At 34.0% G+C, this 18,442-nt stretch overlaps 2 protein-coding genes across 2 annotated transcripts; one reads left to right on the top strand and one right to left on the bottom strand.

Moving 5' to 3' along the window:
- The first annotated feature begins 298 nt into the window (after positions 1–298).
- LOC114295069 (RGG repeats nuclear RNA binding protein A) lies at positions 299–6,615 on the top strand. The gene is made up of 7 exons (XM_028239256.2): positions 299–785; positions 1,636–1,966; positions 2,109–2,174; positions 2,327–2,477; positions 4,108–4,266; positions 4,383–4,439; positions 6,123–6,615. Exons 1-7 carry the CDS (start codon positions 614–616, stop codon positions 6,309–6,311), a joined length of 1,125 nt encoding a protein of 374 aa, XP_028095057.1. The 5' UTR covers positions 299–613; the 3' UTR covers positions 6,312–6,615.
- Positions 6,616–7,703: 1,088 nt separating this feature from the next.
- Positions 7,704–13,556, bottom strand: LOC114295076 (GTP-binding protein YPTM2). Its single transcript, XM_028239268.2, has 8 exons — positions 13,350–13,556; positions 10,141–10,213; positions 9,888–9,935; positions 9,745–9,792; positions 9,309–9,380; positions 9,075–9,230; positions 8,863–8,966; positions 7,704–8,031 (listed from the first exon to the last, which is right to left on the bottom strand). Exons 1-8 carry the CDS (start codon positions 13,361–13,363, stop codon positions 7,935–7,937), a joined length of 612 nt encoding a protein of 203 aa, XP_028095069.1. The 5' UTR covers positions 13,364–13,556; the 3' UTR covers positions 7,704–7,934.
- Between the last annotated feature and the right edge of the window lie 4,886 nt (positions 13,557–18,442).

The following is an 18,442-nucleotide window of genomic DNA, read 5'->3' as shown; positions in this document are numbered from 1 at the left end:
TAATGTTTTAAAATTTTATAAAAAAAACTACGCATTTTTTTTTTTCTTTTTTTCTTTTCGGGTGTGGGGGTGTGTGTGTTGATTTTGAAAGAGGCTTAAAATAGACCCAAGTTGAAAAATGCTTGGGAGCACTAATTGGTGCTCCCACTAATTAGGTGGCAGTGAGTTTCGTCATTAATGATATGATGTTTTAGTCTTAGAATTGTATTTTTTTTTTTAATATATTAATGCTATTAGTGGTGATATTTTTAATGAGATGAATCATTGTTGACCCAAGTTACGCAACCAAAAATAAAATATTTTGAGTAAACAATATATAAAAGGGCCCAAACCAATCCTGATCCAAATTCAACCACACTCACTCATACAGTCCCACTAGGGTTTTTAAGACTTGTACTACGCAACATACACTTATGTCTGCCGCTCCGGCTAGGGTTTACAGACCCCCCCAATTTCTGTCTCTCTTTCTCTCTCTCTAAGTTTATTGTTGTTGTAAGATCTAATTATGGAATTAAGCAATAACTAGGGTTTCCTGGTTGCTTCTGAAACTCCAAAAGCTTCGAGCTTTTACATCGCTTTGTATCTGTAAAACCATATATCGAACTATATAACAATGGCGACCACAAACCCCTTTGATCTTCTTGGTGACGATGACAACGACGACCCCAATCAGCTCCTCCAGAAGCTCCCTCCCCCGCCGAAGAAAGCCCCAGCTCCGGCTCAGTCCGCCGCCGCTACTCAGCCGGCTAAGCTGCCCTCCAAGCCTCTCCCTCCAGCTCAGGCCGGTAAAGCCTCTGATTTAGACTCTCTCTCTCTCGCTTCGTTTCCAAATCATATGCTTAAGATCGATGTGTTTGTGTATCTGTATGTATATGTGTTTTTATACAATATAAATGTGTATATATCGTGTGTTATGTTTTGATATATGGTGGAAATGGAATGAAAATGCAATTCAGATTATTGATGTTCATCTTTGAATAAAAAAAGTTGTGTTTTTGGTGTGAGGTTGCTGAGAAAATGGAGGAAATTAAAAGATTTGATTTCATGAAGAGGAGATTTAGAATTCTCATATATGTTATTTGCAAAATTTTCTACAGATGCTTTACAGGAGGTAGAAAAAAATAAAAGAATACATTTGGATGTAATGTATTCATGTTCTTTGATATTGCCAGCATTGGACTTTTACAGATTCTACCATGGTTACCATTACAATTATGGTAGTTTCTGAAATAAAGTATCTTGGTACATTATCATTTTCTGAAATGAAGAATAGATTTACTGGTGGATCTTGTGCTTTATTTAGTACTTAAAGTCATCCAAAAGAAAGGTTCCTGTTTCATTTTTTTATTTTTTTTCCTTTTTGAAAATGTTTCTGAATTAGATCTTTGATTAGACAGTCATACAAGCTGTCAGCAGCTCTTCCTTTATAAATCTGGTTATAAAAATCTTGCCTTTCATTATGTGTATATTTTCTTCCACCATCAATTATCTTGAATTATAGCTTACGGAGTGGAATTGAGGTGTTTTCCTTTTTTGGGTGCAAATACCTTGCCAAATAAACTTGGATATGTCTTCTTATTTGCAATTTATACAGACCGACTCACTTTCTTTATTTTTTCTTTTTATTTTGTGTAGTGAGGGAGGCAAAGAATGACAACCCTCGTGGAGGGGGCCGAGGTGGTGGTCGTGGATTTGGGCGTGGAGGACGTGGTGGAGGTGGGTTTAATCGAGATCTGGCCAATAATGAAAGTACCTTCAGCAGTAACAATGGTTTCTCTGGAGGGTACAAGCCCGCAGAAGATGGAGATGCAGGGAAGCCCTTTGAAAGACGTGGATACAATGGACCGCCTCGTGAGGCTCGTGGTGGTTTCCGTGGTGGTCGTCGTGGTGGTTTCAACAATGGAGAAGAAGTAGAAGGTGAACGTACTCGGAGAGTATTTGAGCGCCGTAGTGGCACCGGACGTGGGTTAGTATCTTGACAAAATTAGTCAACTTTTATAAAACAGTATTTTCTTATACCTTCTTTCTATAGTGTAAATTATATATATTGTAATCTACTAGCCGTATTTATATTACATGACTTTTAAATTTTATATGGTGCTCTGCAGGAATGAATTCAAACGTGATGGTGGTGGTAGCAGGAATTGGGGAACTCCCACTGATGAAATTGCTCCGTGAGTACTTATGTCTCAAGCTTTATCTTTTGATTTTTTTTTTGAGGAAAAAGTTTTATGTTTTGATTGGGGCTCATAATTTCATTTTAAATGAGTATGATTTATGTGTATCTATTTGTCAAAAACCTGTTGCTCCCTTTTGCAAAATTTAGGGAGAGTGAAGAACCTTCCAAAGAAAATGAGAAGAATGTGGATGCTGAAAAGCAATTGGGACAGGAAGATACTGCAGATGCCAACAAGGAGAATCCTGTGAATGATCCCAAAGAGAAGGAGAAGGAGAAGGAGCCTGAGCCTGAGGATAAAGTGAGTATCTTGTTTGAAAATGTTAGATACCCTTGCTTAAATAGTCATAGGTGTTCGCAGTTCAGTTGCGACTAGGGAACCTCCAATCCGCCATTCTTATGCCGGATTGGCGGATTGAAAAAAATCAATCCACATCCATTCGCTGGATTGGCGGATTGATACGAATCATTTTGGCGGTTTAAATTTTCACAAATTTTGAACATAATATAACAACTTAGTTATCAAAAAAAAAAAAAACATATTACAACAACTTGTCAATATTATTTATTTTTCAGATAACAATCCAACTCAACGTAATCAAAAGATTATAAAGTAAATTGTCAAATATCAATAATAAATACATATAAGAAAATCATGCATTATCAAAACTATTTCATTACTTTTTTTTATTCAAAAACTATCTAATTTGATTTTTAAAAAAATGACAAAATTAAACGTTATATTTTCCACACAAAAATACCAAATATCAACACTTGTCATTTGATAAAAGGATTTCTAAATTGAAAACATAACATAATATTTAAATTCTTTTTCAATTGAAAACACAAATAGAATATCTAAACAAATTGAAAATACAAAGTCTTATAAATTACTAGGGGTGTTCGTGGTTCGGCGGTTTGGCGGTTTGGCGGTTAGGTTGTAGGCCAAGGAACCTCAAATCCGTCATCCATCCAAAACTAGGCGAATTGGAAAAAATTAATCTGCAATTGTCTGCTCGTCATCACGCATCCGTTCAAAATGCGGCAGATCGGTTCGGCTCGATTGGTTTGGGCGGATTGGAATATCCGTTGAGCACCCCTCACATCTTCATTTCCTTAAGTGTCTTTTCGTGCTCGAAGTGTGTAGAAAGAAAAGGAGAAAACTTATAATCCTACAACTGTTTATTTTGGATATAATAGAATTTTGAATTATTCTCTTTTTATCTCTTTGGAAACCCTACAAAGCATATTGTTTGATCCGCTGAACATTGTAAAGTACAAAGTTCTTATCTTATTGCATTAGCTCCGAGTAACGGACCTAGGTCAAGCAACAGGAGGTTTCAGCAGGTTGGCTTGAAGGTTTTATGGATGTATAAAGAATCAACTGTTCATGAATGGGCATTTATTCTGGGTTAAGAACTCTAGCATTTTAAACTTTTTGGGAGCCTCAAACAAGAATTGTTCTAGTAATTCATTTTCCCTTCATGTGCTGCAGGTGTATATCTGGTTCTTACATCTTTTCAGATTACATTGATGTTATTTTCCCCGCCCCGCCCCACCCCGCATGGATTGTTCCCGCCTTGATTAAGAGGATATTTATATTTATATAATTTATTTATTTTTCATTATAATAAAGTTAAAATACTAAAATATTATACTTAATATTAATTTTTATTAATTTATTTTCTATCTTATATAATATAATTCTCATTAAGTATAAATTATTATTTGTGTTGTATTATCTACGTTCTGTGACTAGGTGATTAGTATGTTTGGTGTGCAAGTTTCATGTAATTTGCATTCATTCAAATCAGAGCCCCTTGGATATGCATTCATTAAATTCTAGTTAATTATGTTTTTCTTCTTCTTCTTCTTCTTCTTCTTCTTCTTCTTCTTCTTCTTCTTTAAATAAAATAAATAAATATAAATAGGAGATGACTCTGGAAGAGTATGAGAAGGTGCTCGAGGAGAAGAGGAAAGCATTGCTAGGACTGAAGTCTGAGGAAAGGAAGGTCATTGTTGACAAAGAATTTCAATCAATGCAACTGCTTTCAAACAAGAAGAGTGATGACGAGATCTTTTTGAAATTGGTGAAACCCATTAACAATGCTATATTTTAATTAATGATATTCCTTCTATCAATTTATTAGGCTTTGTTGCTAGTATATTGAATGTGTTGCATAATATGCATTTGATTGATTGTCAGGGTTCTGACAAGGATAAACGCAAAGATGCTGCTGAAAAAGAAGAGAAAGCTAAAAAGGTATACTTCATTTTAACTTCTGATTAGTTACAACTTACTTTGGCCCTTGAGATTACTCTGCTGCTTATAATTTTTGGATAAATTACATTGAAACCCGCCAAGTTTTGCCTTTGATACAAATTCTTCCCATTTCAAATATTACACTACTCCTAAAAGTGTTTGTATTTTAACGAAAGTGACAAGAAACTTGTAATACCCTCAACTGCAAGGGTTAAATTGCTTTATTACTCTCCATATCCACCAAATCTTCTTTCATCCCAGACTGAAACCCACCCAAATTAAACACTATCTATTCGCTAACCCTTCTCTCTACCTCTTTCTCTTTGGAATTTTCTTCTTTGCATTATTAAATCCATTGATTCATATTATATACATATACATACATACTAATTTAGTATGGGGCATTAATTTTTTGCATTGATAGGTTCTTATGTGTGTATGTGTATATATGTATATATGAATACGAGATACATATGATCCTCATGATGGTTTCCGGTGAACAGAATTTAAGGATCCACTTTTATCATTTTTATCAGAGTTTTCTAGTGAACAACACAGTTTTTGTTTCATAGTGTTGCTTGTTGCCCTTGACCTCATTTGAAGGAGATAATTTCTTCTCATCAGATTTAGAAGTTTCTTCAAGGTATAATCTTTAGCACCACACACCAATCTAAACCCCCAAATCTCATTCATAGGTAGATATATTTTTAATATATTCACACAGATTACTCCAAATAATCAAAAATCCAAAACCCACAAAAACCATCAAACCAAAAAAATCATTAATAGTCCAATCTCAATTTTTCTAAAGCAAAAGAATTCACTAAGTGAAGGCAATTCATATTTGTGCCGGCATGATGAGGGTGCTGGTCATGATGATTGAACAAATCAAACTTCTACCTGTTGTAGTATTACCAGTGGTGTGAAGAGAGACACAAGCCAAAGATGAGGCTACTACAGAAGTTTGTTTTTGTTGGACAAGAATAATTTTTGTTCCGTTTTCCAATATAGTGAATCCCATATTCTACTCTTCCTAATGGTCTCAGTTTCTACAAAGCAAATTATTGCTTTCTGTAGTTATGGAATGTTGTGTTGGATTGGTAATACTATGGGGTCCACATGGTTCTCACATGTTTTTTATTGCCCCCAGTAACACGTTTGATTGGGAAAAATGGGCAGGGTTGGTTGTCAAACTCTCAAAATCGTGGTATTATATAATCTTGTCAAAATCGTGGTACAATGACTCCTGTGGTATATATAATTCCGTCTCTTGTTCTATGTATTACTAACCTCAACCTTTATCCTGCAGTATTACCTATTCTAAAATATGCCAAAAATTCTAATCTGTGTATCAAACATGGCCTATCATGTGATTCTGTATGCTGGTATGTGTACAGCTCTTCAATTCTAGTCTGGTAGTTTCATTGGGTATAAACCAGCTGCTATGAATGTTAAGGTTTCTTTGTTACTCAATTATGTTCAGTAAGAACCATCCTCCTCAAAATTAGTTTCCAATTTCTTTTAATATTTCGGATTAGCAATTAATGATATTGTCAAATCATATTTTGCATAGTATTGTGAATTTCTATGAAATTGCTTGGTGCCAATTTCTTTATTCATACATGTATTTGACTACCTTTTTTATTGAACTTCGTTTTAAACTGCCTTTTGTTCTTGGTGCAGTCTGTCAGCATAAATGAGTTTCTGAAGCCTGCTGAGAGGGAAAGAAATCACGGCTCGGGAGGTCGTGGTCGAGGTCGTGATCGTGGACCCAGAGGAGGATTCAGTGGAAGTGAACGCCACATGTCATACCATGTTTCCGCCCCATCCATCGACGATATTGGGCAATTCCCATCCTTGGGTGCCAAGTGAGGAGATTCGCCTCCTCCCCTGCCTTTCTCAATCGCTTTGGATTTTTTACCTTTTTCAGATCTTACGGAGGCAGGGATATCCATTGGAATAATGTGTTCTGTATTAAAATTTATCTTTAATTAAACTTTCTTACATCCAAAGAGTGTATATTTAAGATCTCTCTTTGTTGGGTTTATGCCTGTGGTGGTACACCCTTTCTTTATTTTATATTTAGGGTTTTTAGGATCTTACTTTTATCTCTGGGATTATGTTATTGAATCAGTTTTGATTTCGGAGTCAATTGAGAAACAATTTTGGTTCTGCATTTTTTTTTTTGGGGGGTAGATTTCACCATTGCTTTGAGAAAAGTTTCATTTGGCTTTTATTTCTGCATTCAGTGCTTCTGTAAATCTCTAGGTATTTTATCCTATTGTTTTAAGAATAGTGTGATCATTACTAAAAGAAAATATGGATAAATTGATCTTACGGGTGTCTTGGGATGGCCACATTGAAATTCCTGTCTTGATAATTTTTGTTCCCAAGGGCATTCAGAATGCAAAATGCCCAACTGGTTATCACTTAAAATTTCGCAAAGTAACAAAAAGTTTCCACTTCGTTAGTCTTGATTGCCCTTTCTGTGTATATATGGTTAGCGTAAAAATTAGCATAAAAATTTCATAAATATTTTTTTTTTTTGGGCAAAATGAAATAGCCAAATCTATAACATTGTTGAATTATTCAACCATCTTATCCATGTAGAATTGGAATGAAGGAAAAAGAAAAATGATACAACAAAGACGAGAGAAATAACAAAATACCCACCTTGTACCAATGACCAACACCCTACTATTAGGGAACCCAATCATACCAGCCCTTCTTCGTAAAAGCTGAAGTCAAACTCTAATATACGCTTCAAAATAATTCTCATATTATTACCTTGAGCTTAGATGCTTGGCAATGGCCCGTTTAGTAGAATTATGAGAAAGTAATTATAACTTATATCTTATCAATTTATAACTTATAACTGTGAGTTGATTTTTGACTTATAAATTAAGTTTCTCTTCTCTCATTCAAAGAATAAGTTGATTTTTAACTTACAAAAAGCTATAGGCTATATTATTAAACTGAATCAAAAACATCAAAATAACTTAAATTAAGTTAAAAATTGAAATAAACTCTACCAAACAGGGCCAATAAATACTTGCAAATCTGTAGATTTTTAGTTGCAGGGTTCGGTAACTGGAGAGGAATTACTCTCTACTCCAAATCTCCTACCAAAAAACCAAAACCACCCAAAATTTAGGATAAGGAAAAGATGACATGCATTCAATACCCGTCAATCTCTTACTCATCAATAGCTAAATAATTGAGAGGATATTTTCACTTTGAGAGCAATATGCAATAGATAGGAGATAGACAACAAAGACAATTATATGCTTTTCACCAATATTCCTACTTTTGTACAAATGTTTGTTTAAAATCAAATACATTGAAAAGAATGGAAGTTTTAACAGAGTGAGGGAACAACGGACAAGCGAAGCAAATCACGACAAGGGAACGTTCTTGCTCACATCAAAGCATTAAGTGAAAGTAGTTTTACATGCGATGGCCCGCACACATGTAGGCGACAAATATTTTTCCACTTCAAGAAGAGCAGCAACCAGACTTTTGGTTGACTGGCTGTCCTCGGATCTGAACTGTTGGGGGCCTTGCATTGTTCATGGATGGTTGGCTTGCCATCCTGTAAAATAGAAAGTAAACACAATTGACCAGCATTAGGAGAGACGTGCACAAATTATTGGCTTTATTGATCAAAGAAAACTAAAACATTTTTTCCCTTTTCATATGTTCGTATGCCGTTTGATATGTTTACAGTTTATTATTATTTGTTTACATAAAACATTGAACATGTATACATTTTATTTTTGAAAAAAACAAAACAAAAAAATTGTCTAGCATGTGTTTCAAAAACTAGTTTTGAAAACAAGGGAAAGGGGCACCCAAAGGTGGTTGTCAATAGTCAAAGTGGTGACCGACAGGTGGTAGCAGGATGCAGGAAGTGGTGGCTGAAGGTGGTTACCAAATGTCGGAAATGTTGGCTGGCAGCTGGAGGTGGTGATCAGAGGCGGTTTCAACAAGTGGTTGTGGTTGTGGTCGATGGTGGTTGTGGTCGACAGTAGTTGCAGCAGGTGGAAGGTGGTGGCTGGAGGTGGTGGTGGTTGGAGGTCACCAGCAGCGGTAGTCGAAGGTGGTGGTGGCTGATGGTGGTGACAAGCAGTTGGTGGTGGATAGAAGGGATGGGAAAGGAGGAATTAACGGGTTTTTTTCTTCTTTTTTTTTTTTCCTTTCTAATTTGAAAACAAGTGAAACCAACTTGTTTGTACATACAAGAATTTAGTAAATTTTGTAAACTTTCACAAGATTTTGAAAACAAAAATATATAGTACATGAATTTTTGTTTACAGTTTTCAAATTTTTTGTAAATATATGAACATAAATGTTACCGAACAGGCACTCCCAAGTTTTAATTTTCCTCGCTGAACTACTGCAACAAGGTGTAAATGTATAGTACCTGTTCTTGATCTCAGCAGCCATGGCCATGAAAGCCTGTTCCACATTGGTGGCATTTTTCGCACTTGTTTCCAAGAAAGGAATCCCAATTTCATCTGCAAATGCCTGCACAAAATAAAAACAAAGTCGCATTAAAATCTACAGTCCTTGTATGAGTAATAGAGATCTGCTATCAATGAACAAAAAACAAGATACGAACTATATTAGCATTACCTTTCCAGTCTCATAAGACACCACCTTCTGTGCAGTAAGGTCACACTTGTTTCCAACTAGAAGCTTGTTTACATTCTCACTTGCATACCGGTCAATTTCACTTAACCATTGCTTGACATTGTTAAAACTCTCTTGATCGGTCACATCGTAAACAACCTGACAACAAAACCACCAGAATAAGATTAAATCCACACATAAAAAGCAAACTCAACAACAAGACAATTCAATGCTTACAATAATGCCATGTGCACCGCGATAGTAACTGCTAGTGATTGTCCTAAAACGTTCTTGTCCAGCAGTATCCCACTGCATGTCCAGAGAAAAGAAGAAAGATAAGAGTTGTTAGCAAGAAAACAATTTACAGAAAAACAGGGGACACCATGTTGAAGAAAACATCACAATAAATTTTGGCTAAAAACAAAATTGTCATTTAATTAACATATAATCTCAAGAATGTGAATTCTCCGGATTTCATTTCGAATAAAGCTATCCTTCAAATTTTTACAGAAATTAAGCATACTTTTATGCAAAATTTCCATCCTACGGCAAAGAAATGTTTATATGGCATTCCATATTTACACAGATTCCCAATCAAATGCTAAATCAAAGCTGAAACTGAAATTTACAGCTTTCATAGACAGAACAAACTAATAACGCACTTAAAACTTACAATCTGGAGTTTAATGGTTTTCCCATCCTGCTCAACTGTGCGGATTTTCTGCAGAAGAGAAAATAAGAATAATTTACTACTTTACAATCTATGTTAAGGTAATCAGCAACCCAAACCAAGGGAGATAAAAAAAGATTGCTTACGAAGTCAACTCCAATAGTGCTAATGTAACTTTCCAGATATGAATCATCCTGATTACAGAAATAATAAAAATGGTTAATGAACTTGGCATCTGTCTAGAGGCCACATTTGTCCGGAGACTAGAAAACATTGAAAAATAACACAATCACATCAAAACAACATGGCTAATTAAAGCAATTTTGAAAAAGAAAGAAAGAACAGAAATGGAGGGGGGGAAAGAAGAAGAAGAAGCTATGTAAAAGAGGGAGAACTTACAGCAAACCTCAAAAGGAGACATGATTTGCCAACACCCGAATCTCCAATGAGCAAAAGCTTAAAAAGGTAGTCGCTGCAAATAAGGAAAAAAAAAAAAAAAAAGTGGAAATAATGTTTGTATCAATGTTGGAAAGAACACAGGAAGAGAAAATATTTTCTTATAATTTCTCCACAAAAAATTAAAATCAATGTGCAAGACCACCCTGTTCCCACAAGTGAATAAAGTAAATTGAAAGCTTAAGAGACTTATAAAATTATTCATAAACGATAATACACACACACAAGCATTTTGTGTTTCTGGTCATAAATATTACTACCTCTAAAAGTACAAGAGGGTTTCCAATCATTACAACTCTACAGTATTATCTATGCTCATGCAGAAAGGGTGAATAATTAATCAGTTAACAATTTAGAAAGGACATTGATAAAAGAATAATCCGCCACACTTGCTTGCATGCATAATGAGACAGCAGATGCTCAAATTTACCAGTAACCTCTATGAATGCAATGTCATTGTATATATAGAAATTATACATCAAATCATAAACAACTCTCAAGCACCCAAAACACAGATCAAACAGTGCATAAATTCAACAATATCATATTTTTTTCTGGTCATATAAATGCTTTATAAACCATACTCCAAATGTATGACCATTCAGATTCTTTCTTTTTTTTCATTTTAAGTTAAATGCATAAAGGATACATGGACAAGGTAAACAAGTGGATAATTGAACGAACACACAAGTGTAATAACTAATTGCCAGTTGCTACAAGTGGTACAGATGCCCTTGCTAATGACAAAACCCTAACCAATTGTAGCTTCAGTCTGGCATGTCTTCATAGTTGAATCAATCATCTCATATATTATATTGACTGTAATGAAGATTCTACAAAAATATTTGTCGACTGATATACATATGCACCTACAAATTTTCCAATAATTAATTAAGTGCAGGAAAAAAAAATTTGTTGTCCTCAGATAAGAACATTTTGAAAAGCAAAACTTGTATCTCATAACTGGTTTGATAATGGTTTTGAAAAGGGCATGCATTTTAAGATACAGATTTGATGCAGGTAAATCTCAGTTGAAGTGGTTTTAAAATTCATTATAAATTAAAATTTCACTCTTAATCTTTTCTGTCTTGCTCAATTTCAGCAGCTAGTTTAGCACTAAAACTTTGAGCATCAAACTCTCAGGCTGTGAGTGGTTTGCCTTTGGAATCATGATTCCAAAGGTAAAATTTACAAATCATTTTTCAAAATTCATAACCAAACACACAACTCAAAATTACTTAAAACTTAATTGAAAAATTAATTTCAAAACTCATGACCAAATCCACAACTCAAAACTCAATTCAAAACTTTTTTCAAAACTCAAAACCAAACTCTTTTCAAAATACTATTTTAAAAGAAAAAATTCAAAAAAATATTTTTTTTTTCAAAATTATTTTTAGATTCATGATTTGAATGTGGAATTGTATTTTGAGTTATAAGTTTTGAAAAGAGAAAATTTGTTTGGTTATGAGTTTTGAAAAGAGTGTTGAATTGTATTTTAAAATTTTTTGGATTTATTTTTTAAAAATATTTAAAAAATTCCTTAATCTTATTTTTTTTAGGGTAAATATTTTATATTTTAATTAATTTATTTATTTTAATGTGCGTTATATTTCTTATATTTATGTGATGTATTTTTTTAATATTAAAAAAATTATTTTTTTATTTTAAATATATAATTTTTATTTTAAATATTTTTTTATTTTTTATTTTAAATATTTTATTTTATTTCATAAATATTTTTTTAAATATTTTATTTTTTTTGTTATGGATTGGTTATGATTTGAGTATAGAATTTTGAAAATAGTGTGGCGTTTCGGGTTATGTATTTAGTTAATATTTGAGTGTGTAGTTGTGTTTTGAATTTAAAATATTAAAATTAAAAATTAAAATATTTACAAAATAAAATAAAATGTTTAAAATAAAATAAAATAAAATAAAATTAAATTTATATATTTAAAATAAAAAATAAAATTTTCTTAAATATTTTAAAAAAATAAATTCAAAATACAACTCAATTTTTTTTTCAAAACTCCTTTCAGAACACTTTTTAAAACTCGTAACCAAACAGTTTTTTTTTTCAAAACGCAACTCACAATTCCACACTCAAGTCATAATTACAAAAAAAGACTAGCAATTCCAAAACTAAACCAAATGCAACCTTAGATTTGTCAAAACAACACCTAGACACCTCCGTTTGGGAAGTGGGCTGGCTTTTTGGCTTTTTGGCTTTTTTGGCTATTTTAGCCTGGGCTAAAAAGCTTGGTTTGGGAAGGACTTTTTGGCTTTTTGGCTTTTTTTGTGAGAGAAGAATGTAATGATTATGGATTGGATGTGATGTTTTGTTTGTTATGGCTAAAATAGCCTATTTTGTTTTTTGTGGCTAAAATAGCTCTAATTTCATCTTAAAAAACAGTAGCCAAAAAAAATTGTTACAAGAATAAATCTGAGACAGTCAAGAGCATCAATAATCCACCAGTAACTAATTATCCCCACCTATTTTCATAGTGTTTTCTCAACGCAATAGTCAAAAAATATATTCCAAGCATTCAGGCAGGCTTCATATAAACCCAAAATACAAACTTTTCAACGATTTCAGCTAAATTTCACAACTATATAAAGTCAAAAACTGTTGGTCCAAAGTACACCAAGTTCTTAGCCCCTGGCCTAAAGGAAAAAATAAATTATCAGGCTTTTCCAATTTCTCCCCAAATTTTGGTCAAAGTTCTCAAATTTACAGACTTTTTTTTTTCTCTTTTTTCTCACGGAGATTTACCATCCAAACGAGATCCACAGTACGAAAAAGATCTATATTGCCTATAAATACAATCAATTAATCTAATCCAAAGCATTCACAGTTCAAAAACCGTTCTTATAGCTCGCGAATACAAAGAATTCACAGAATTAGGGCTCTTGACCACACCAAAACGCAATTGACCAAAACCAATCAATAGATCTGAATCCAGATCACGCAGAAGTAAATGAATCACATCAAAACAACACCAAAAGCCTAATTATAAATTTCTCAACAAATTCACAGCATATTCATTATGAACAGTTACAGATCTAAACAAATTTTTATCTGATGCCAACAAATACGAAGAAAACAACGAAAAGTATAAGCAAAAAAAAATCGAATTGTCCAGACTTACTATTCAGGGTTCATGGCTGTGGTGTGTCAAGATCGATCGATCGATCGTTAATGATGCGGAGGATGTGCCGGAGATTTGTGTTTTTCCGACAAGTATTCACCAGAATTCGTGATAGCCGCCTCAACGTAGATAGAGAGAGAGAGAGAGAGAGAGAGAGAGAGATTGGAAATAAAGAGAGAAGTTCCAAATTCTTTTTAAAGAGCTCTAATGGTAGAGGGCCCAAATTCTGTGGCTCAAATGTGGCTCAAATGGCCAAAACGACGTCGTTTTGAGTACAAAACAACATCAAAATGGCCAAAACGACGTCGTTTTGGCCATTTGAGCCACATTTGAGCCACAGAATTAGGGCCCCCAAACATTTTTCTTATTAATTAGACACAAAATGGAATTTGCTGCGAAAGGGGTGACGTTGCAAATGACCAAGACTTCCTGCCACGTGTTCTGCATTGTGATATAATTTTTTTTTTATTATCTAGCGTAAATTATACTTTTTTACCGGCCTATTTTAAAAAATAAGAAAAAAGTTAATTTTTTAAAAAAATTTTAAATGTGCAAAAATAAAAATTAAAAAGTAATGTGACTCAAATAAATTAATAAAGTAATAAGTTGCAGTTCAAAAAAAGTAATAAGTTGACTTTTTTTTCTTAATTATCAAAATAGCCTTAAAATAAGTGTTTTTTCTTATTTGGTCTTTAAAAAAAATAATTTCTCACTTTTGACCCTAAAATATATGTTTTGTTTCGCTTTCATTTAATTACTAATAATGATATGAATGTTTTTTTGACAAAAATACCATGTGGCACAAGAGTGGCCTTGTCCAAAACATTGGATGATTTATATATAAAAATTACTTTTAAAAATATAAAAATGTTGTCCAAAATAAACGTTTATAATGTGTAAAAGATTTGTCATCTCACATTTTACACCCATTGTCTTAATTGGTAGCATAGGCAATGAGTGCCCTGCCACGCTTGACTGTGACAATCAACATCTATAACCCATTAATATATTGCGTTATCTCTTTTCAACACATTCTATTGCGATTTCCTTCCACAAGTCATCTCTCATCTCTTCTCATCAATTCATTCCTAACATTGTCACCACCACCTATAAGCTACCATGAACTTACTATCGTAAACCTACAAATGCGATTCTTAATTCTAGAGGTATTCCCAACTCGAGAGGGAGAAAGAAGGGAATGGTGAAGGTTTGGTGGCTCAAAGGTGATGGTGTATAGAGAAAAATATGCGTAGAAAGAGAGAATGATGGATGGTAAAGATTTGATGGTTTAGAAGTGGTAAAGTGGTGGGGTTGGAAAAGAAGGACAATCTTGGTATTTTATAAAAAATATTGTCTCAACTTAACCCTAAACCCTACTGACAGTAGGCAATTGCAACAAATTGAAAAAAGTCTAATCGATTAGAATCAAAGTGGAAAAAAATAATCTTTTTAGGATCAAATTGAGAAAAGTTTTATAATTTAGTGGTGAAAATGCAATTTAAGCATTCATATATCAAAGTGGGCTTATGTATGTTGTGAGTAGTGACATATTTAAGCATTTCTAGGTAGTTATTGTCTGTAGGTCCTGCACAGTGCACAAAAATTCTGTTTGCATATAAGGTTCATTTGCAGCAGATTTTGAGAAGAATTTTAGTGGAAAGATTCTTATGCTGCTTTTTGTTCTTTCTGAAATATTAATACTCAAATAGGACGCTAATTTTGCTTTAAATAAAAAATAGTATGCTAATTTTTGTTCTTTTTCAATTATAAACTAAAAAATGTTTATGAATACAGAAATCAATTATAAAATCGAACATGAGTACTCACTTACATTATCAATTTAAGATGATTATGAGTGGTAAATGTGTGGGACTTTGTTTGGACAAACATAGAGATATAAATTGCATTTTGCCAATTATGTACTTGCCAATAGTAAATTAATGTTTCCTTGAGTAAATTAAAGCTATTATTGTAAGTGGTAGTCACTTAAAATCACTCATGACCTAATCATTAAAGCTTTTTATGTTTTTGTTAATTTTACTAGAAAAATGCATAACCATCATAATGCTCTAGTAAGTTGTTATATATTTAGGATATTAGGGGTTCGATTTTCCTACTAATACATGGGACTTTGCTTCCTGGTATTGATTTTTTTGATCTTTTTGTATTTTTTTTGTTTGTGACGTATGATTTTTTTTACGTATTCGTTGTATGATCTAGCTTTGTGTTGAAACTTTTTTTTAGTTAAAATTTTAATTTAATTCTCATGATATTTGTAATTTATATATATATACAACACAAACAAATTGAATTGTGACATTGCTACGTGTGTAGCCTAGCCATGTATGAAATGCCAGGTTCCAAAGCTGGAAGATTTTTTTAAAAAAAAATGAAAACACCCGAGAAGGGTAAAAAGTAAGCAACTTAAAATACTTTCTCCACCAAACCATCTTTCTTGTAAAAAAGAAAACGATCCTTCATTGCGACTCTTAGAATGTGAATACGAAACCTTATAGGCTTTGTCCACATTTTTAATTACATTTTAAAATTTATTAAGTTTTCAAATCAAATTTGAAAAGTTTTACTATTCTATTTGATTAATTTATATGTTGTTGGCTGTATAAATTATAAAAGTCAATCACAATTCAACACGTAACATGAAGGAGGCAATTTAGGGAGTTAATATAAGTTGTCAATCAAAGTCAGACACGTGTCAATCCGTATTGATAATAATGGATTTGCGTAACACTGAAACAATCAAGGAATATAAGGTGATATGGCCTAACGGTTACTCACAAAGTTCAAATTCAAAATCAGGAGGAAAGTGTAACTGCAAATGTGGCGTAATGGGACTGACTATGAGAGAGCATGTTCAGCAATCATAGGAGGGCATTTCTACGGTTAGAAGCTCACTTCGACAGTTATCATTGAGAAGTATAAATAGTAGAGAAGGCCCTAAAATAAGGATCCAAACTCAGATCAAAAAACCAATTTTATTTACTTTGTTTTCCCTTCTAGTTTTTACAGATAAATTCTTGTATTGCACTTCATTCATAGGAGTAGTTTTAAAGAGTTTGTTGCTGTAAACCTCTATAAGACTAGGTCAAATCCTAATTATACGGAAATGCCTAATGCAACACATGCAAAAGTGCAACTATAGCAGGCTCGGCTATTCTAAACATGGCATATGAAATACTACAGCTAACATGTATTTAATTTGGAATTGAAAATACAATGCAGTTAGTATGATGCGCTGAGCCCGGTGCATGCAAAACAGATAAATGAATGCAAACATGCTATCATACTGTATGCTAATTGAAACATGCCCTAATCTAACCATCATAAGCGGGTAAATAAAAGGGAAAAAGGCGTGGGGTTGGAAGACATACATCACACACACGCACACTTATTACAGTTGTGCCCTCGCGCAGAGGTTCCGAATAAATAAGTACAGTCCCAAATAAATACAGTCCGAATAAATAATACAGTCCAAATATATACAAAACCCTAATTAATTACCAAATTAACTAAGAAAGCAATAAACTGGCATGCAAGCCAGGGACTGCCTTGACTCCGCCCCGGATGATGAATGATGCATGCTCAGGTTGCCTTGCGCGGAAATCCACGGCGATGCCTCGATTAGCCTCTGTTTGCAATTTATTCTTGGAATGCGTGCCAAGCTCTGGAAGGCTGCTGATTCTTGATTTGCTGCAACAGAGAGCAAGAAAGGGGCATGGCAATGTATTTTCACAAATGTATGCATGCCTCGATCCTCGTACCACCAATCACGCATCTCGAAGCATGATGGCCGAGGAGTCGAATTGTGCAACTCAATATAGAATGAATGCACATGAAAAACACAACAGGGCCTAAACTCCATCATGGATAATCCGGAGTGTCGGCGACCGGAAATTAAGACACGTTCCGTCACTCGCAGTACGAAACGTCCCTCGTTTCCCGTGCTCGGGCTAACTCCTATCCCAAACACGATGCAATATGCATGATATGCATGAAATGCAACTAAGATACAACCTAACATACACAATGCTATGAAATGGCATACACGATGCACGAGGTAGCATGGCATACATAATGCTCTAACATACAACCTAGCATACACAATGCTATGAAATGAAATGGTATACACAATGCAATATGGGCTTATACCAACATGAGTGGACCTCAGCCACACTCACATAAGAGGCCATTAGATGAAAATGAGACAACTCGAGATGCGTGCACGCGTGCACGCATCTCGAGGATCGATCCTAAGGCACGAAATGCCACTCTAACAAGACATGGCAAAACACGGAATATGGCATATTAGCATGCAAATTTCAGAGGCAATAAGTGATGCAAAACAGCCCCGAAAGATGGCAAAATGACACCCGATGCATGAAATGAGACCCGAAATGCAAAACTAGGCATACGCAATGACCTATAGCTATACAAAGCATGTATTATTTGATCATAAAACATGAAGATAGATTCAAGGCAGTCCCAAAACAAGCATATTTACAGTTTTAAGAAAGGCCAAATAGTGAACACAAATGGGGCTAAGCTAGCATGCAAAAATGGCCCCGAAAGAGAGATAATGAAGCAAGTGGCAGCTGCTGTCCCTAAATAGAGAAGGGCCCTTCTACAATGTTGAAGAGGGGCCCAAAATATGGTATTCTATAGTTGGTGGCCAAGCCAAAAACAGTACACAAGCATGCTCAAAATACTATACAAAATAAGGCCTAAAAAGAGGTCTAAACACAAGGAGGGAAAAGGAAACATCAAACAGTAAAAGACCCTTGATGAAACATGAAGAGGGGGTCAAAATAAGGCCATTTACAGTTCGGACCAAAGTCCAGAAACACAAACAAAAGGGGCTAACAAATCATGCAAAAATAAGGCCAAAAGAGGGATATAAAGGCAAGTGGCAAAAGGAAGCCACAAACAGTGATGAGTCTTTCAACAATGTTGAAGAAGGGCTCAAAATAAGCTTCTTTACAGTTCGGACTAGAGCTCAAAACAGTTTACATATAAGCCTAAAATAATATGCAAGAAAATGGCATACAAAGGAGGTAATGAAGCAAGTGCAAAAAGGG

The sequence above is a fragment of the Camellia sinensis genome, chromosome 11 (genome assembly GCF_055761805.1).
Source record: "Camellia sinensis isolate YWXY chromosome 11, ASM5576180v1, whole genome shotgun sequence".
Lineage (NCBI taxonomy): Eukaryota > Viridiplantae > Streptophyta > Magnoliopsida > Ericales > Theaceae > Camellia > Camellia sinensis.
The sequence above is the reverse complement of the archived record's forward strand: the minus strand, read 5'-3'. Positions and strand labels throughout refer to the sequence as shown.

Excerpts from the sequence above, each read along its gene's own strand:
- LOC114295069 (XM_028239256.2), top strand. The coding sequence starts at position 614 with ATGGCGACCACAAACCCCTTTGATCTTCTTGGTGACGATGACAACGAC. Across the intron at positions 786-1,635 it reads TCTCCCTCCAGCTCAGGCCG|TGAGGGAGGCAAAGAATGAC; the intron begins GTAAAGCCTCTG and ends TATTTTGTGTAG. Across the intron at positions 4,440-6,122 it reads AAGAAGAGAAAGCTAAAAAG|TCTGTCAGCATAAATGAGTT; the intron begins GTATACTTCATT and ends TTCTTGGTGCAG.
- LOC114295076 (XM_028239268.2), bottom strand. Across the intron at positions 9,936-10,140 it reads GTCTCCTTTTGAGGTTTGCT|GATGATTCATATCTGGAAAG; the intron begins GTAAGTTCTCCC and ends TTCTGTAATCAG. Across the intron at positions 9,793-9,887 it reads GCACTATTGGAGTTGACTTC|AAAATCCGCACAGTTGAGCA; the intron begins GTAAGCAATCTT and ends TCTCTTCTGCAG.